This window comes from Bipolaris victoriae (assembly GCF_000527765.1).
Source record: "Bipolaris victoriae FI3 unplaced genomic scaffold scaffold_42, whole genome shotgun sequence".
NCBI classification, from domain to species: Eukaryota; Fungi; Ascomycota; class Dothideomycetes; order Pleosporales; family Pleosporaceae; genus Bipolaris; species Bipolaris victoriae.
Window position 1 is genome coordinate 41891 of NW_014575350.1, and position 19683 is coordinate 61573.

Below are 19683 nucleotides of genomic sequence, written 5' to 3' on the forward strand. Positions count from 1 at the left end.
CGTTCGCATTGTTAGGACGCTTAGAGGAGTGGAATTCTGGATGAGATTTGATTGAGAAGTTTAGGGAGGCTACTAACTACAAGAACTTCCAGTACCCTGCAGATCCTGGAACACTCAACCAAGATCAGATGAGATGGTCGCTTCTTTCAAATCTGAAGAGTCTAAATGCAGTCGGATTTGCTACTACCTTTCTCTAGTTCATTCCTCTAGGTCAAATGGCCAGAGTTCCCTGAGATCATCTTCACTTTGGATAGGGTCATCATCATCTGGCTGATCAAGCTCGTGAACTTCCTGTAAAAAATCCCTAAACGCCTTTTGATGTGCAACCTTGGTATCTTCCCAGTCTTTTAGAGGAACCCAACCTTCATCTGAGACGTTCAGTAGAGACACAAGAGTATCTAATAACTCTTGTGACCCTTTAAAACGCCTATGATCCTTTTTGTGAACAGCTAATTCATCATGGAGGGGTGGCGAAAATGGACACTTTGAAGCGAACTCAAGATCTTTCCACACTTCCGAGGCCTCGATCAGATCTTGACGAAAGGAGGCAGCTCCGTCTTCCCATGTGCGTTGACAGGATTGGAATGGCCAGAAATGCGACTCTTCCATTGATCTAGCTGTGGAGAAGTTCGTGGCGAATATTCTCAAGCTTATGTGGTAGGCTCTAGCACGTGCTGAAATCAAAGGATTCGAATCGAGAAAGTCGAAAATGTCAGGAGGAGGATGCGTAAAGTCTGGGAACTGGTTCGCATACCAGAACGCCGGCTCAATGCTAGTAGACTGCCAGTCTATGATGGATGTCACGATGGTGGGATCATCTTCTGACACAAATATGTTTCTTTTGTCCAGACTGGGATGAAACATGGCAGGGCTGGCAACACTTTGGATTTTCGGGCTTTTGGACATTTCCTTCAACATTGTGCGGGCCTCTTTAAGTAGGCTTTTGTGCGTCTCAATAGACCCTTTGTAACGTGGGCGTTTTACCGCAGGTTCAAGAGGCGGTATTCTAGAAATTCCGGAGTCGATGAGACCATCCGTGTAATCGGCTAAATTTGTCCCTGTACAATATAATTAGACGTTTCCAATCTCCAAAACCTATGGGCTAACTTACAAGGTCCTTGATTTGGTTTGACATCGTTATAGAATTTGGGTTGAATAGGCATACAATTCCAGTACATGTGCCCACAGTGTGGGCCGATACAAAACTGTTCATTAAACGGGAGCTTTGAGGGAGGAAGATATGGTGTATCAGCAAAGTATAGACTGCCATATGCTGGAAATTTGATGTTGGCCATCTCTGCGAGCTGTTTGGCAATCAGTCCTGCGAATCTGATTTGTTGGTCCATATCCATTGTTGGCCATTTTTCAAGCAAGCGAATACCCGGTGCATGTTCCATGATGATATATTCGCTGCCAATGGGATTTGAAGGGTTGTCACTCCAGCCAAGTATCTTTGGAATAGGGATCTCAGTCTCGGCTTGCACTATAAAGTCCAAAGGTGGTTAGCCACAACATCACCAGTATCCTATTATCTTGTTGCAGAACCTACAGTACTTGATCGTTGCGACTTCTGAATTGGTCGAAAGTCGCGGAGGCCCTGCCGATCCAAATGGTAGTCTTGCGACGATACGTTCAGCGCTATCAGTATGGAATATGAACACTCGGTTAAAGCCGCCTTCCTTCTTATCGTACGAAGTGATAGATGTCGAGTTAGGACACAATGCCAAAACTTTACTGCAGAGGGCATCGAAGTCGAAATGTAGAAAACGTGATTCTTGCTGTATTGCATCCTTACGAAGCCATCGACCACTGGTATAGTGGTAGGGGTCGGGGCCTGCGTTCCTGTCAGCATTTAGGCAGAGAGAAATAGTTATCATAGCCTACCGTCTCTACGTAGTTCTCTTATGCAATTTGAAGAGAAGAATCTCGCACGACCAAGGAGCCGGTGGTTCGCGCAAAGTCCGAAGTTTGTGGGGGTACGCTGAGAAAGACTTCGGGTTTTGAAGATCAACGAGGGCTTGGTCCGGTAAAAGAACTTAGAACTTCCATCCGGAAACATTGCGGCTGGTATGATGGAGATAGGCTTTGGATTGTTTCCTTGTTCGTTAATCACTATGCGATAGCTTGTTTAGAATGTATGCGCGGTGACGTTGCATGGAATAACGTATATATAGTACGTGGTAAAAGTACTCAAATTATTGTGCGGTCTCCAAAAGCAAAATCTGTGTTGTATTCCATGGTTCTAGGAGCTCTCAACGCAAAGGTAGTAATGGAACTGCTAAAAAGCTTGTGGTTGCTAGTCATTGCATCCCTGGTTGACTTCAATCTCTGTTAAGTATCATTCAAATCACTTCACCGTTCAACCTACTTTGCCTATAGGTTCGCGATCGTTTATGAACGGAACGAAGCTCAATGAGCATGTCTCAGATGGTCATAGTAGAGATTTGGGTAGCTTTGCGGGGCCAACCGAGGCGGTGGACATGGTCGAGAACGAATGAGTATAATGACCCACAGAATGGGGGGAAAGGCGGCCCGTGCGAATTTAGCGTGTCCTTGGCGTCGACCCTGCTTTTGCACACGCCCCGCGGTATTGCCCTACCCTGAATACTTGATACCTTTTCCAACCCACTATGCAACCCAGCGAACCCATCTAGTAGTATGACGACTTGCGAACTACAATAACACCGGTCCTCAGAAAGATACTAGGGTCTCGCATGCAACACGCTGCCGTTACTTTACTCGACAATTGATGACCCCGCACTCGAGGCCTGCGTCGATACCCACAGCTATAATGGTACAACTGCATATCGCGAATCGCAAACAGCGCAGCAGCTCCACCTTTGATGCACGCTGAAATCACGCCACTATGCTCAAGCCACTCACACACAGCCACGGGGCGCACACCGGCACCCCTGCATAGCTGAGGGGTATGTATGTATGTCAGACACTCGGCGCCGTTACACCTGGCGATGAGTGACTATGATGCATCACTGTCTCGGTACAGGCTGCGTTGTTGGGCTTTTCTTAGTTGTATGGCGTGGACAATGGCAGTATCCAAGCCAGATGACGGCAAGGTGTCCGGTGAAAGCATGGTTATGCCACGTGTGACGACGCAGTGAAGACCGATCCGCCTCCTCCGATGAATGTTCAACAAGTGGAGTCTGGTGGGGATTACGCGGTTTGGGTCGGCTTGGCTTCGTGAACCTCTTTTACTACAGTGGTAAGGTAGCTGTCGGACTAAATCTTCGCCACCCGGGTTCGCCATCTTACTATAAAGCCCAACATTTCCTTCCTATCTGCCCACCTTTTCTTCAACATCCATCAAGTTTGAGCAATCCCGCACTCAAGAAAATTTCCCAAAGTTCTCTTTCACCATGACTTTCTACCACTCCGCTGAGGACATTCGTATTGACGACGGCCACATCCTCAGGGCTCGTCTCCGAACTGCTGACGGCGAGTGGAACGACTCCGAGATCGATCTCAATACGTGTATCGGCAACGACAATGGTAATCTGCTTCTAGTGTTCAATTCGGCTTCGCTGACACTCTCAAGGTCACTTTGTTTGGGACGGTCAAGGCTTTGCCGATTCAGCAGATAACGCTCATTTTGCCTTGGAAGGTGCTGATAACGTTCCTGTTCTCCGCGCCACCTTGAGGGATGTCGATGGCAACGAAGAGACCCGTGACATCAACCTGGGTGAGCGTATCACCAACGAAGATGGCCACTTTCGATTCAGTTAGTATTTCCACTACCCTCCCGGGTGATGCTGAAAGCAGCTTGCTAACAGATTAATTAGACTAAGCTAGCCTCAATAGCCATGTATATAAGTAGCAATGCATTATGATTTCACGAAATGTGCCCGGACATAGTTACGCAATGCTTACTTCTGTGACGCACATCAAGCTTCCTGCTACTATACACCGCGACTAGAAACAGCATTATTGTCATAGCCGTCGGTAAGGTCTTTGTGGTACGACACTCATGATTTGACGGAACTGCGTCATGCAGAAGCTAGTACGCATACATGTGTGGCTGTGCAACCTCGACACGACATTGCTAGTGCATGGCCAACAGGTCTCATTTCGGACCTACTTTACGTCTCACTCATAACCCTATCGGTCTCTTGCAGATCTCACATCGCATTTCTAGATGCATTTATAAGGCGGTTTCTTAGCACTTATGGCTAGTTCGTTGAAGTTTTCATACATACAGTATGTACTTGCATATGTTATGAAAATCCACGAATTACCTCATAGCTTCTTTTAGTTCGTACACCCTCTCATTGCGCATCGAGCAATATAGCTTCTCACGAGTGGCGCCCGCACGAAACCCAACCTACAACTATAGTAATAGATGCGTTAGCATGGAATTGATATATACTCCTCCTCATGCTTGCTGAGTATCTCGCATCCGACGCATGTAGGTTTTGGGTAAACTTGGAGATATTGTGTACTTGTCTTTTTGCGCTATCGTTAGATACCACCGGCTGAACACGACTGAGCCCTCTCAAGCTAGGCCACCCCGTGCATAAAAAGGTACAGTATACTGCATAGCAAAATCCGTTGTAGGACGGGCGATACCTATCCTTACATCTTAAGAAGAAGGCGAGTATTCATACGAAAACTAGAAGTAGCGGCGACACGGTGGCAGATATCCAACATAGTCATCTCACCTGGCTTCAGGGCTAATGGCACGGCGGTCAGAGTGGTAGCACATGCCTGTGCTATTCTGAAAAAGAGGTACTAAGTGCCATGTGACATCTGTAGTGCTTAACCATCCAAATGTTCTGTCAGTTACACCCATAGCAACGATGAGCTACTACACGTACCACCAACCATCTTTGTTTCGTACCGAGCATTGGTGAGCGATATTGTTCAGTCGTTCTTTGGATGTATTTACTTGGATATATCTACGTAGGGCCATACCACTCTAACCATAGACATTGCTTGACTAGATTTAGAATAGCCATTGCATCACGAAAGCAGAATATACGTCGAGAAATTAAGTTCTCCTATATGCGTAACCCTGTTCTTTTTGCAGATGGAGTAATCAATATTCTAAAATCATTTTATTAATACGTATTTACTATCACAATAGCAGTTGACATGTGGGTTCGAAGCTTCGATAACGTGGCGTTGTTAGAATAACTAGATCTTGAAACTTTAGCAGGTAATCGAACCATTGCCACTAGGAGATGATCCATCGAAGCTGTTTTGATGGGGACTATAATTAGTTTGAAGTACAGCATCGCTGAATGTGTTTACCATTTATCAGCATAATATTTGACCTCAATCATTGAAACCGTTCATTCTTCTACTAGCTCATTGAGATATTATTCAAAGTTGGGAAGCTATTTTATGAGCCTTCGTTATGAAGACCATGTGTACGATGAAATAAGAAAGCTTTAGGAAGTTCATACGTGTTTCTCACAACCAGCCAGTTGATAAGGGAGATTACGATAGTAGCTGCTCCCACAACGGGAGCCCAGTTCATCGCATCGTCGGTGACAGGATAACTAAGAGGGATGCAGAACACAATAGCAGACAACAAAAGCCAGACTAACGTCATGATATTAACCAAAGGTCCGAACTTTCCAAGGCTGAAATAGCGATTCCGTGGCAAACTTTGTCGTCCGCGCGCCAATAGAAGGGTGAGAGGTATTCCATAGGAAAACAGCACGCAGATCACTCCCGAACCATATAGAGCGTTGAGGACGTATGAAGGCGCGAATTGCAGTGTGTCCAATGTGATGCCAATGCCTGCACAGAGCAGGATCGCATTCACTGGAAGCTGCATCTTAGGATTTACATGGGTAACCCAGGCAACGAATGGAAGACCGCCTGACTTCGCGAACGACCATACAATCCGGCTAATGGAGGTGACAGTAGAGATGGAAGCCTGCATAAATGTCGCGATGAAGATAATGTCCACAGTGATGACCCAGGCTTCGTTGTTCCAGGCGTCCCAGCATATCTGTAAAATTGGCTGACCACCCAATGGCTGCAGAAGGTTGTCGTGGTTGATGATGCAAAACATAACGACCACAATGGTGATTATACCACCAATACTGGACAGGAGGAATGAGCCAACCATGACCTGCGGAATGCGTCTCTGTGGGTTTGGCACTTCTTCTGACATATGGGTCACGGCGTCTGGCAACGCAAGGGCTGCTTGACCGGGAAAAAGGCCCATCAGAAACACGAGCCCATTTGAACTCCATCCGGTACGGTTGACAACATCAACGAAAACACTCGACCCTGATGCTTTAGGTTGTGCTTTGACAAGCAAAACTACGAGCATGTAGATGAGCCCTCCATTGATCCAGAACAGGGCAAATTTGTTGAGAAGTGGGTATATCTTGATCAGGACAGTGTTGAGAATAACGCTGACGAGCGCCATGCATATCGCTAGCAAGTACAAGTGCCAGTGCTGAATGGTATACGACGGGCTAAGGATCGAGGCTCCGGCAACCACAAATTGTGAACTCAAGAGGTAGCCACCCGTGAGACCAAAAATCCAAGCCCATATGGTCATGATACCGTTGAAGTAGGTGAGAAATTTCTTGTATTTGGGCGGGGCAAGTACGGAGGTCCAATAGGTTTGACCTTGAATTCAGTTGTCAGCAGAAGCCGGCGAAATCCCGGGGAAAAAACTCATACCTGCGACGTGTGGGAAAGACGAGCCTAGCTCTGCGAAACTGAGAACAAGCAGTCCTTGCAACACAACCACAACCAGGAAACCCCAGAAGAAGAAAGGACTTCCGCCTACAGCCAGAGTGAACTGCATAAATCCGCATATCGATAATGGGGTGGCACTTGTGGTATATTGGACACCAAGCACACTCCAAAGGTTAAAGCGTTCGTCATCGAGTTCAGTGACTGCATAGTTTTCGCCAATGCTTGGTATCGACACCAAGTCACCAGTAACACCATCTTCCAATGCGAGCTTCTTCTCCGATGATGGTTGACTGTCGACAGGTGAGGCGATCTGTCCAGCCATGTCTGCGAATATATGTAATTGTTGAGAAAATCTCCAATAAATAAGGGAAAAGGGATATTGAGAGATGAACAGGCTTGAGAAGACAAGCTATACATCTGTAGTCACGAACAGCAAGCTATATAGGCTAGTGCCTTCATCTGGGGAAATTGTGGGGTTTTAGTGCACTTGGCTGGCGCTATCGGCCTTTCCGGGAAGCTACTTATCAAGTGACCAGCTTTCGGTCCCTCAGCATGATAAGCAATCGGAGCTTCCGTGTGGAGGTGAGTGCGACATCCGACGCTGTTGCCAACGCCATATGCAAGGGACGCAATCTTGATTACGTCGATATCGCATTCAGGGAATGAAGACTATCCTTTCCTCTAGCTCTATAGAATGCTCCCAATCCACCATACCCAATGGGAAATGGTTGAGAACCAGTACTACAGAAAATAGATCGTACAGGAGTAGAAAAGAGAAGACTTTGTGAACTCTACACGCGCCAACATGAACATTAAACCAGTCAATACCTACATGACATAAGTCAAATCTCATGGCGCTCACTTCTCCCAACGAAGATAAGGTTAAGAAGATATGATGTGTGTGATAAAGCGCTAGCCCTCCGAAGACCTCGATACAGTGGACGCCTTGAGTAAAGATGTTCCATCCGCTGATAACGGAGAGTCAATACACCCAAATCCTGCAGAAGGCGGCACAGCGAGCTGAAGCAACAGCAAGCTGAAGATAACATCTGACGTTGCGGCCTGTCATACTAGTAAATAAACTGCGAGAGGACAGCGAGGAAGCGAAAAGAATGAGATAGTGAGCACAAAGAGTGCAGAGGTGGCGCGCTAAGGAAATAATAAGAAGAGAGAAAGGTCAAATTGTGTGCAAATAGAATGTCTGGCGAACTCATACATATCGCAGATAGCCACAATCTGTTCTGTGACTTGCGGCGACGCAGTGAAGCTAAGAAATCCGACGGAAATCCGATATGCGTTATCCATGCTGCAATAGTGGGGCCTATACGGAAATTCCGGAGCCCAACCTGCTGCCGAATGGTTAGGTGCAGAGCCTCAAAGAATCGCTAACACAGCCTTACTTTTTCGGTAGTTACTCGCGGGTATAGCTGTATGCTGATGGTTTCTTCACATATATCCATGAAGTATACGTGATCTGAATTTGACTACGACTTTGAAAACTCATCATTTAATACTCTTGCACGATTGCATACGACGAAATGGCAACAACAACCTACGTTGACCGTGCCCTCGAAGGCGCACATGAAGCGTACTCAAAACGGAATTCACGTTCCTTGAAAGCACACCAAGATGCCCACTCCCATCTTCCAGGAGGCAATACTAGGACAGTACTTCATGCAGACCCATTTCCATTGACATGGGCGTCTGCAAAATCCGGCACCCTCACATCTCTGGATGGCGACACATACATCGACCTACTGGGAGAATTCAGTGCCGGAATCTACGGTCACTCCGAGCCCCGGATAGCGGAAGCTGTTCAGGTCGCGATGTCAAAAGGGTGGAACTATGGCGGAAACTCCCAGAAAGAGAAAGAGTTTGCTGAAAAGGTCTGTCAGCGGTTCGGTCCAGCAGGCATTGAGCTTGTTCGATTTACCAATTCTGGCACCGAGGCGAATACTACAGTTCTGGCTGCATCTCTTGCGATTACCAAAAGAAAGAAGATCCTTGTCTTCAGCGGTGGATACCATGGCAGTACACTTGTCTTCCCAATGGCGCTGATTCAAGGTTCAACTGCGCCTTGCATGAACTTGCCTCATGACTTTGTATATGCACCTTACAACAACATCGCTGAGACAAGTGCGGTTTTGGAAGGCCTCCCCAAGGACAGTCTCGCTGCGATCCTGGTTGAGCCTGTCCAAGGATCTGGTGGATGCAGGGCTGCAACTAAAGCATTCCTACACTTCCTTCGCGATACTGCCGACAAGACCGGTGCTTTCCTGATATTCGATGAGGTCATGTCTTCGCGCCTGGGTTATTCCGGTTACAGCGCCACACAAGGTGTGCGAGGAGATATGGTGACGCTCGGCAAGTACGTAGGTGGCGGCATGACCTTTGGAGCCTTTGGAGGTCGCCGAGATATCATGGAGCTTTTCGACCCTTCCAAGAACCAATTGTTCCATCCTGGTACCTACAACAATAACGCTCTCAGTATGCATGCGGGTATTGTGGGTCTAGACATCTACAACGCAGATGCAGTCGATCGACTGAATAAGCTCGGCGAAATCTTGAAGGCCAAAGTCCAGCAGATCTTGATCGACAATGGTATATATCCTGACACAGTCAAAAACGCTTCTTCGAACCTTGTCGAGATCGACAGCTTCAAGCACGGTCTTACTGTACAGCTTGACGAGGACACTACGACAAAGCTGAGCCTCCCACCAATGTTCATCACTGCACGAGGAAGCATGCTCAACGTGCGCTTTTCAGGACCCGATGCTGCCAAGTGGCAGTCGCTCTATTACCACCACATGCTAGCGAGGAACATCAATATTGCTGTAAGGGGTTATACACCACTCACCCTCTGCGCGACAGAAGCGCACATAGACGACTACGCAAACGCTATACAAGAGTTTGTACAGTTGCACAAAGACCACTTGGTCGGAAAGCCTATGCAAAGTCTTCTTTAATTGGGCTTTCATAGGCCACTCATGCAAGTTACCGATTCAAGAGAGTACAATCACTGTGAACGTTGATTGTTGGTGTGGTTGAGAAAAGGATCGTGTATAGTTGTTGTGTAACTAAGAACTGATTAGAGTGGTATATCAACAGAGAATTAGTTGCTGTCGCTCTTCTAATAAATCTTAAAGCCCGAACTTTCATTGATTGATATTATGGTGGATTTATGGATGAAAGATTTCATCTTTTCTATTTACCGGAAGTCTCGGCATTCGATCCACCCTTGTCTTTTGTGAAGTGAAATCCTTCCACATAAGGTACAAGTTGGCTCAGATATTTTCAGACACATTGCAATCATTAGATTTAGTTACGCTGCACATAATCCACCTGGTAGAAAATGTCATGTTCAAGAAAGAAAATGGTAATACATGTTTCAGAATTATGGCGTTGGGTAGATGGTACATTGTGATTTCATTATGCTTAACTTCTACAACTACACAATCAGCTCTTTAGACTTTCCATGCCCTGCAGCATAGGAGCTGCATTTGAATACCAGGGCAAATCGCTTAGCAGAGAAAATGATCCGACTTTGTCTCCTGATGAAAAATGACTCTCCTTGGTGCAGTGTGACCTTCTTTCCTGTCTCGTCCTCAAGGTCAAGTTCCCCTGGTAGAATCAGTAAGTTAAAAACGAGTTTCTAGGCCTATTCGAACATACCTCTGATAACGATGCCAGACTCCTCATGATCTGTGGGCCCGTAATAGTCTACCTTGCCTGGAATGACGCGCAGAATTCCAGCAAATAATTGGACATCTTTGTCTTGCTCTGCCGGGTCTGTACCAAGAATGCGACCTGTCAAACATGTAAGCACTTTTGCTGGCCCAGAACGGGAGAGAATTGGTGATACCGTAGTAGTGACAGGGTTCAACAAGACCTTGCACAAGTGGAACGTCGTATTGTGCGTTCTCCGAAGCGTAGTCAAAACCCATATTTCACAAAGTCTAAATCCAAAAAGAATTTTATATAAAATGTGTTTTTCGTTGGAAGGCAATGCAGACGAGGGTGTAAAGAGTTGATAGAGTGTTCCGCACCCTCTTGTATCAAGCGAGTAGACTACCATCCGCGTGTTATTAGTGGCGCTTCTGCAGGGAAGATTGCTATCCATTCATCATCCGTTCCTTTCAAGGAGTTTGCCGGACATCGTGCTGACCGCCCAATAACACTTTGCAACATCAAACTATTAGACGCTACCCCAAACTCTGGTAGGTTAGCCGTAGTTGAGGAAAGGGACGCCAAAAGCGTATTAGATCTTCGGTAGCAGGACGCTAGGAAATTCCGCAAATGAAACCCAATGATAAGCTATAGGATTTTCCGGATCGTTCTCCACTTGGCGTTCGGCATGTAATCTGTCCAGCGGCAAAGTCAATTAGTCAGTTCTGGGCGCCCGATCGATAGTCTAACCGCGGTAGAGAGTGTTCTGATCAAATATCCACCTGACGTCGAGTCCGGATTCGCAACAGTCTTGGTTGTACTGCGGCTGATCGTAATCAGCGCGCCCAGTTCGCGTTAACTTTCTCAATGTCGCCATTTTGTAAACTGCAGCTGTCACAGATTGTATAAGTGATCATGCGATAATCTTACGACATGATCAATGTCTTAGCTTACGTCTGAAAGGGGCCAACCCGATGATAAAGTTTCAATTTCACAGGCTCGCCATGTCCCGAATGTGCTTTTGCGCCAATATCCCAAAACGGAAGTTCCGGTGCAGAACCCGGATCATACTCATAACTCCGTATCTCGACCTTTTCCAAACAAGGGTGGTCTGTGGCAACAGTTAGCAGAATACCAATATGCTTGTAGTGGCCCACTTGAAATATTCCCCATTACAAAACGCTTTCTAGTCTGTACATTTGACTTAGTTGACCCGAGTGCCCAGTCGCTATTTGTTTTTACATTTGCAACGAACAATATCAACAATAGCCAAGATGCTCTCACAGTTGACCGCGCAATTAAACACAATCAGTTTAACCCCGCAGTCGACTCCAACTGTGAACGACGCTCTGCACGCTCCTTTAGTGGCTCTCACAGAACCTATTGTGGGTCATCTCCTTGGAGACTTTGCTTGTAGTTGGCGGTATCCTGACGCGACTGCAGGTTTCCGAGCTTATCAAGCGTTTCCCAGAACAAGTATTCGAGGAGCATCATCCACGGTACAAGGCACTTCAGAATAGTTACTGGTCCGGATATCAAAAGACCCTGAAACCCCGATGTTTCTTTCAACCACATTCGGCGAAGGAGCTTGGCGAAGCAGTGGCTCTCTGTGCGAAAGAGCGATGTCCCTTCAATGTGAAGAGCGGTGGTCACGGTCACTTTGCCGGACAATCTAGTATTGAGGGAGGCATACAATTCGACCTGGTCAAGCTCGACACGTTCAAGATCAAGAGGGATGAAGGGACGGTTCTTGTTGGTCCTGGCAATACCTGGGGTTCCGTGTACCAGCGACTAGAGAAGGAAGGTTTAATTGTTGTGGGTGGAAGGTCCTATAACGTTGGAGTCGGCGGGTATCTGGTTGGAGGTATGTACCTACAGCGTTCCCCCTGCTGACGATGCGTGTCAACTAACTTTTCACAGGAGGCATTTCCTTCTACGCAGCGCGGCACGGCTGGGGTATCGATAATGTGCGATCTTTCGAGATCGTACTCGCTGATGGTCGAGTGGTCACTGCAAGTTCAAAAAGTGAGCTAAAACTCTATCGAGCACTGCGAGGTGGCGGTTCCAACTTTGGCATCATCACAACTTTTGAATTGGAGGCATATCCCTATAATCGATTTTGGGGAGGCCGCACGATGATTGACAGTTCTCATGCCAGGCAAGCTATAGCGGCCTACGAGGGCTTTGTGAACAGGCAAGAAGAGGATCCGAAAGGCCACACCATCTTTATCGCAACCTATGATGAAGGACCACTTCGACTGATTCAATACATGGTCTACACTGAACCTCAAGCCGACCTGCCTTTGTTTGATGAGCTTCGCAAAGTTCCGACCATTGAGTCTTCGCTGGGAATGACTGATTATACAACCATGGCTGAAAACATCGCTGGCCTACAGGACGGTGTAGGATATCGTGCAGCGATTGCTACCCTGACCATCAAGCTTGACCAAGACCTTCTTAACTTTGCCTACGATGTCTTCGTTGAGGAGGCTTCGCCACAGTCAAAACACATCAATTCGACAATGGAGTTCCACGCCATCCCTCGAACAACAAACCCTGCTGGCAACATGTTCGGGCTGGAGGGCGCAGATGGACCTCTCATATCTTTCCTCTTGATTTTTGTAACCTCAGATGCGAATTACGACAACGAGGTAACTAGGATGCAGCAAACAATCATTAGACGTGTCGAGGAAGAGGCCAGGAAGCGACAGCTGTACCACCCTTTCTTGTTTCCAAACTATTCGGCCCAATGGCAGAATGTTTTTGACAGCTTTGGTGAAGCGAGCAGGAGGTACTTGACCGAAGTCGCCAACGTATACGATCCTCAACGAGTTTTTCAGCGCCTGCAACACGGATCATTCAAAGTTAGCAGTCCGAGTAGAGTCAGAGATGCGAAGGTATGAGGAAAGAATGCTGAGAGCGTTTTTAGAGAAAAGAATTAGAATTTTATTGTCCAATACGTAAGCCTTGACATGTTCTGGAAGTGATATAGACGGAGATGTGATTTTTGTTGTGTAAGATTTCCTCAGAACTCAATCTACGTCAATGAACAACGCTTAAAATTGCCGCAGCACATTCTCAGCGTCACTTGAGTGATGCAGATAACGTCATGCTAGGGTAACAGTCATAAAACCAAGCATTCGCTCAACTCACGTGTGAACTTCTGGATCTTAGCTATCATCTTAAAAGATAATCTTCAGTTAATTAGGCTAGATAGAACCCGCATTTACATGGCACTGATACCGCGAAAGAATGTCGCATGACTGCTGGTTTGAGACTCATGATGATGGGATTTTGCCACTGGGCTGCGGGGGTGAATACGAAGGATCTCGTGATCTAACACTTGCCGTGCTTCGGAATTTCCGATTTCTCGGCACGCATCTCGGTCTATACAGCAAGGTTGACTAACACATCCGTAAAACGTCGAACTCTACGAATGGCTCCACATTCGGATAACTACTTACTAAAACATTCATCTCATAAACTTTCTTCTCCTTCACTTTGAGAAATCATTAATAAAAAAGCAAGAGTCGCATTGCCCGTCAACTAAGCAAGCATTTCAATCCGACAACCAAGTCTGCTTTGGCTGTCATTGCCTGCTGAATCGACTGGCCGGCCATATACACAGCGAGCATTCGACGAAAGCGCCACAATGGGAAGTATTGATTACATTCCTGCCTCTGCCACAAACGGCAATCATGCATACACGGTCGAGGAGAATGATCTGGGATATTCGCGTCCACTGCGCGTTATCTGCATTGGGGCTGGCGCGACCGGATTAGACCTTGCCTACAAAACGGAAAGGCATCTCAAGAATTTCGATCTCCAGATCTACGAAAAGAACCCAGAGCTTGGAGGAACATGGTTTGAGAATACGTCCGTATTATCCAACCGAATATCGAATTGTAACTAATGCGAGGATACAGTTATCCCGGGTGTGCTTGTGATATCCCTGCGCATATCTACGAGTATGAATGGGCTCCAAACCCCAACTGGTCTCAATTGTGAGGACGTTTCCGAATGAGAGGAAGGCTATGTTCTAATTTTCAATTACAGTTATGCTTCACAACCAGAGATTCTTCAGTATTTCCGTGACACGGCAACGAAGTTTGACCTAGAGAAATTTATCAAATATGACAGTGAAGTCGTTGAGGCTCGCTGGAATGAAGAGAAAGGTCAATGGCTCGTCAAGATACGCTCTCGATCGACTGGGGAAACAGTAGAAGACTGGTGTCATTTCCTGATCAACGGTGGTGGGTTTTTAAAGTAAGCGCTCGGTTTCATTGTCGAGTTCATACGCTAATATCTCTCAGCAACTGGCAGTGGCCGGCAATTGAAGGTCTACACTCCTTCAAAGGCTCATTGTTGCATTCAGCAGCTTGGGACAACAACGTGGACTTGAAAGGAAAGAAAGTTGCCGTGATTGGAAACGGCTCGTCAGGAATACAGCTCGTGACCGCAATACAGCCAGGTACGTCTCGTTAAATAAGCATTTTGAACCAGGATACTAATTGAAAAAGTGGCTGCGCACCTTGCGACATTTATTAGGAGTCCTACTTGGATTTCAACTACATTGGGCCAAGATTTCGCCGGCCCTAATGGAGCCAATTTTGATTGTATGCATCAAGAAGATCATACGCCACTGAGGTTTGACTAATATCTTTGAAGACACGGAAGCACAAAAGCGCGAATTTACAGAGCACCCGGAAAAGCTGGTTGCGTATCGGAAAGCGATGGAAACAGATTTGAACGGTGGATTTGCATCGGTATGTTACCAATCGCGCCCGAACGCAGCATTGTCCACTAACGAATCAACTCAGGCGCTCCACGATTCGCCACAGCAAGCCCAGGCGAGAGAAGACTTGACCAAAATGATGCGTGCCCGGTTAGGCAAGGACAATCTTATCGTAGATCGCATTGTTCCTAGTTTTGGTGTGGGATGCAGGTGGGGAAACAAACGAAACCCTTGATTCAGACGGTGTGCTAACTCTGCTGCAGGCGACCAACACCAGGCGTCGGCTATCTCGAAGCGCTAACAGAGAAGAACGTTCGCGTGGTATTCGATTCCATCACAAAAGTAGTCCCGCAAGGTATCCAGCTCGCAACAGGCGAGATCATCGAACTAGACGCAATTGTCTGCGCCACCGGTTTCAACGTCTCCTGGAAACCGCGCTTCCCCATCATCGGCAGAAACAACATCGACATGCGCGACCAATGGAGCTCGCGACCAACAGCGTACCTTTCACTAGCCGTACCAAACTTCCCAAACTACATCCGTTAGTCTTCACAAAACTCCCCTTTGTCATTGTAAATAGGCTAAGCTGACGATACAACAAAGTCTACATGGGACCAAACGGACCGCTATCCCACGGCTCCGCACTCCCGAGCATCGAGCACATCACGAAATACGTCATCAAGCTCCTTCACAAGGCGCAAACAGAAGGCTACAAATCCGTCGTGCCATCTCAAAAGGCACTGGACGACTTTATTGAACACGCAGACACTTTCTTGACGCGTACAGTCTGGAATGCAAAGTGTCGATCCTGGCTGAAAGGAGGTAAGAGCAGCTCTGCCTTCTATTTGCGATATCATGCGGGTCCTGTTAGCTGACAAAATGAACCAGGGAAGGAAGACGGACCGGCGTTGGTGCACCCTGGCAGCCGACTGCACTGGTTCCACATGCTCATGAATCCACGGTGGGAGGACTTTGAATGGACTCCGACGAATCAGAATAGATTCGCGTACTTTGGAAACGGGTTTACAATTATGGAGACTAAGGGCAAGGATAAGGCGTGGTACTTTGGGGACCCGGATCAAGGGTATGAATCTATTATCAACTGAGAATGATGGTCTGTGCGTTGTCCCTTTGGAGACTATGGTTTAGATATCTAGGAGGGACGGCTGTATTTCATGTGTAGATGAACATTTTGACTTTAAGCGCTATCATGTGATGGCATTTAATTTGTACGCCACGTCTCTCATTTCTTCTTTCTCAAGAATTCTCTGGCTGCACGTCATACGTCGTCGGCAACCGCTGCTAACCCAAAGACATTTGTGATTGTGATATTTGAAGATTTATACAAAATGTGCCCCTATATTTTCCTCGCCGTGAAATATTATAAGTATTGTTTTTTTCAATGGTCCTTGCACGCCTAGTTGCAGGATTTTGACAAAGCGTGCAATACTTCGCGCTCTTCTCATTTAGCCCATATATCTCCGGTAAACAACGCCGACAGCCTACTTCGAGTGCATCTTAAACGCTCTCCTTAAAAAAAATACAAATAGTTCTCTACTATCACTACTCGGCAGAATGTTGGAGTGGTTGCACATTGTACGTTTTCAATCACTGTCCTTCGACCCGGGAGTACGATTCAAACTTGGGTATCGCACATCGCTAGCCTGATGCCTTCACCATGGCGTAGCTCTCAAGGTATCTGAGATAGCGATCTATAGCTCGAGATTTCCATCCGGTATCCAGCCGAGAGAATCACCGAAGAAGCCAGCTATGTCATACCCAGACGTTGGCATGGTCATATACAATGAAGAGCTTGGGCCTGGGAAATCCAGAAAACTTGTTCCAGTGGGGGAGATTTCGCATTCATCCATCTCATTCATCTAGAAAACGTCAACGGGTTTGTCGCAATGCGAAAGATAAGGGAGAAATCTTGACGTAAGAGTTGCGAGAAAGGGGCTTCGACGATAACAAAAAACTGGAAACATACCATACTGTTGGCCCCTGTGGCCGACAGTTGCTCAAACTCATATTGCGACATGAAATCAGGATTTCCAACTCCGAGTGAACTGTCGTTAGGTGGCTCTCTGCGAATGTCGGATCCGGCACCTGCAAGAGTATTATCAGCGGTATTTGCTGAGTCTCCGGTCAAAGACTCAACGTAGAGGCGTGCGATGGAGGTAAAATCTGCAACCCTGGCATCGTGGATGGTGCCTTGCGCTAATAAGTCGAGTCTGGCATAGTGGGCAGCAACTATGTCAAGGTATGACAGATTTCTCCTGGTCTCAGCATGTAGCGGGTTGTGAACAACAAAATCGAAGACAATGAACATTGCAACCATTGGCATAACTCCGAGTATCCTGTTCACCGTTAGTGGTTTATCGCACGTGAGTTTGCTAACTGGAAAAATTTACCAGACAGGAGTGAAGGGATTCATGGCGATCATATAGGTTGACTCGATGATCGCGCGTGCTGTTGTCAACAAACACTTCTCGTTTTCGGATCTTCGCGGCGATCCTTTGTTCGGGCACCGATTGAGAGTTATTCGTGATATACAAATTCTCAAATTGTAATATGAGAAGTGGATCCTCAATACCATTTCTTGCATATACAGAGGCCTGGATCGATGTTGATGCAATGACGAACCGGGACGCAGGCTATCGGGAATCGAGTTTAGCCATGATTGCAGTTCGTCGTTGATGCAATCCATACGCCGAAAGCATTCTTCTGTTGGAATCAAGGTAGCAGATACCGAGAAGAGGGAATCATATGCTCTTGACAGAATCCTCGAGTAGCGTGCCCAGCAAGGAAGCCAGGCCAAACCTTCGGTGTTTATCGGCAAATCTGTAGGAAGCGGACAGCTGATATCCATATCCGATATCAACTAGTGTGTACCAATCAGCAAATCGATTTCTTGTGGAAAAAAAGGCCCACACGACATACAGAAGCGCTGCTTGAGTTAAAAGCGTACTCTTTTTCCAAGCAATATACAACCCAAAATATCCTTCTACCTTCTTGATATGGGCCGCGGTCAAGGTTTCTCTTGTGCAAACCCAGAGTCATGACTGTCCTTGCCGCTTCTGAGATGCACAACGTCTCGATCTGCAGACTTGAGTAATTCAGAGCGAATACTGCCTAGAGTCAAGTTGCGGTTAATATTGGCGATGACTGTATTCATACTTGTGTCGGCTTACCATTGCTGTCATTGTCTGGTACAATTAGCATAAAAGCTCTTGAGCAAGACTGAGACATACCTGGGCTTTGAGTAAAGACGCTTTACACATCAACACATCTTGGAAATGGTGGAACGCGAGACTGAAGTAGTACCATGCTAGGCCCTTTGCAGGCTCAAATGAACCCCCGTCATGGTACATGCACCCGAGGCTAAGCACAGTGTGATACAGAACCAACCATGTCTCATGAGTTGGACCTGAGTCTTGGGGATTGAAAGATGAAGCCCTCTCCTCGAATGAATCTCGATCCAGGAACGGGTATATCATGTGAACTTGTTCAAAATAAGCTATAGTTCGATTAGCTCGAGAAAAAATATGCATCTGACACGAGGAATGTGCGTACATTGGATGTATTGAGATCTACGCTCAGGAGAATCATCATTGTCGTCAGGTCGTCCATGGGGTTGAGAAGTAGGAGCCTCCCAACGGGCCTGCATCTGTGCTTCCAAGGTGTTTACCAACGTTTTGAGCTTGTCATGGCCAAGCTTCAGACATAGATTGTCGACAGCGTTGTCGGAAAAGAATGCGAGACTCGAACTTGGGACTGATACATATGTCAGTTCCAAGATTCCTTACTGTCCTCCCAGTCGATGCTCACCATGCTCATTCACCGTTTGTCGCGACACGCTATATCGCCCCGCGGGATACCGAGATCTCACCTGTTCAGGAGTTCCTGTGGGTCGCACAGCGAATAGAATTCGGTCAACATACAAGTCGGTATTCTGTCTATATTGGGTTGACTCGGACACTGTTTGGTCTCCGGGAATGTTCTGGGTTGACACAGAAGCGTTCCGCGCATGTGAAGAGGTGGGCGTTTGAGTAGTAACGGTTATACTATCATGAGCGTCGTTCACTTGCGCATCAACATTTGTGGGGGAGGGAATGGTCGATGATCGCGAGTGACCCTGTCCAGCATGTCTGCCCCTTGCAGGCCTTGATGCCTGGGTTTTTCTTGCTTTTGCGGGCGAGAAAACGCATCCCAGCCCTCGTTTCTGTCGTGATTAAGTAAGCCAAATATATTGACCAATATGTATGACAGAAGAGTCTTGGCATACGGTACATAAAATGCATTTCTCGTCTTGCTGGTTCTCTTCTGTAACTAGTAAGCATCGGGGTGCGGGAGAGATCAGAGCAGGATTCTACGAACTTAGACAACGCACTTTCCAGGTTCTGCAGTTATCACAAGTGCTGAGATATTTTTTGGGACGTGAACTGTCGACGGTGCTTGTAGGAGAGATCATAGTAAGTCAGCAGGATGGAGTTAAGAATGAAGCACCAATCGATGCTAGCAATAAGTAGATAAGACGCTCCGAAAGGCGAGGAACTTTGATCCCTAGAAGCTGTCGGCTGAATGCATGCTTATCATTGCCAGGT

At 46.8% G+C, this 19683-nt stretch overlaps 8 protein-coding genes across 8 annotated transcripts; 4 read left to right on the forward strand and 4 right to left on the reverse strand.

Annotated features, from left to right (window-relative positions):
• Positions 1 to 198: 198 nt before the first annotated feature.
• Positions 199 to 1877, reverse strand: COCVIDRAFT_99147 (hypothetical protein; the record flags this gene model as incomplete). Its single annotated transcript, XM_014701155.1, has 3 exons — positions 199 to 1058; positions 1112 to 1483; positions 1550 to 1877. The coding sequence occupies 3 exons, from the start codon at positions 1875 to 1877 to the stop codon at positions 199 to 201; spliced, it is 1560 nt and encodes a 519-aa protein (XP_014556641.1).
• Positions 1878 to 3374: 1497 nt separating this feature from the next.
• On the forward strand, positions 3375 to 3741 carry COCVIDRAFT_99346 (hypothetical protein; the record flags this gene model as incomplete). Its single annotated transcript, XM_014701156.1, has 2 exons — positions 3375 to 3507; positions 3554 to 3741. The coding sequence occupies 2 exons, from the start codon at positions 3375 to 3377 to the stop codon at positions 3739 to 3741; spliced, it is 321 nt and encodes a 106-aa protein (XP_014556642.1).
• A 1615-nt stretch (positions 3742 to 5356) lies between these two features.
• Positions 5357 to 7000, reverse strand: COCVIDRAFT_99295 (hypothetical protein; the record flags this gene model as incomplete). The annotated part of the gene is made up of 2 exons (XM_014701157.1): positions 5357 to 6606; positions 6655 to 7000. 2 exons carry the CDS (start codon positions 6998 to 7000, stop codon positions 5357 to 5359), a joined length of 1596 nt encoding a protein of 531 aa, XP_014556643.1.
• A 1216-nt stretch (positions 7001 to 8216) lies between these two features.
• Positions 8217 to 9794, forward strand: COCVIDRAFT_37752 (hypothetical protein; the record flags this gene model as incomplete). The annotated part of the gene is made up of 3 exons (XM_014701158.1): positions 8217 to 9431; positions 9462 to 9590; positions 9771 to 9794. 3 exons carry the CDS (start codon positions 8217 to 8219, stop codon positions 9792 to 9794), a joined length of 1368 nt encoding a protein of 455 aa, XP_014556644.1.
• A 332-nt stretch (positions 9795 to 10126) lies between these two features.
• COCVIDRAFT_26603 (hypothetical protein) lies at positions 10127 to 10622 on the reverse strand (the record flags this gene model as incomplete). Its single annotated transcript, XM_014701123.1, has 3 exons — positions 10127 to 10299; positions 10351 to 10485; positions 10541 to 10622. The coding sequence occupies 3 exons, from the start codon at positions 10620 to 10622 to the stop codon at positions 10127 to 10129; spliced, it is 390 nt and encodes a 129-aa protein (XP_014556609.1).
• A 996-nt stretch (positions 10623 to 11618) lies between these two features.
• COCVIDRAFT_26604 (hypothetical protein) lies at positions 11619 to 13247 on the forward strand (the record flags this gene model as incomplete). Its single annotated transcript, XM_014701124.1, has 3 exons — positions 11619 to 11729; positions 11788 to 12208; positions 12265 to 13247. 3 exons carry the CDS (start codon positions 11619 to 11621, stop codon positions 13245 to 13247), a joined length of 1515 nt encoding a protein of 504 aa, XP_014556610.1.
• Positions 13248 to 13996: 749 nt separating this feature from the next.
• Positions 13997 to 16185, forward strand: COCVIDRAFT_37754 (hypothetical protein; the record flags this gene model as incomplete). Its single annotated transcript, XM_014701159.1, has 10 exons — positions 13997 to 14220; positions 14271 to 14348; positions 14401 to 14610; positions 14658 to 14815; positions 14865 to 14960; positions 15013 to 15110; positions 15165 to 15289; positions 15343 to 15620; positions 15683 to 15901; positions 15968 to 16185. The coding sequence occupies 10 exons, from the start codon at positions 13997 to 13999 to the stop codon at positions 16183 to 16185; spliced, it is 1704 nt and encodes a 567-aa protein (XP_014556645.1).
• A 606-nt stretch (positions 16186 to 16791) lies between these two features.
• COCVIDRAFT_15962 (hypothetical protein) lies at positions 16792 to 19550 on the reverse strand (the record flags this gene model as incomplete). Its single annotated transcript, XM_014701107.1, has 9 exons — positions 16792 to 16959; positions 17067 to 17436; positions 17491 to 17960; positions 18020 to 18178; positions 18271 to 18285; positions 18331 to 18596; positions 18653 to 18853; positions 18908 to 19301; positions 19470 to 19550. 9 exons carry the CDS (start codon positions 19548 to 19550, stop codon positions 16792 to 16794), a joined length of 2124 nt encoding a protein of 707 aa, XP_014556593.1.
• Between the last annotated feature and the right edge of the window lie 133 nt (positions 19551 to 19683).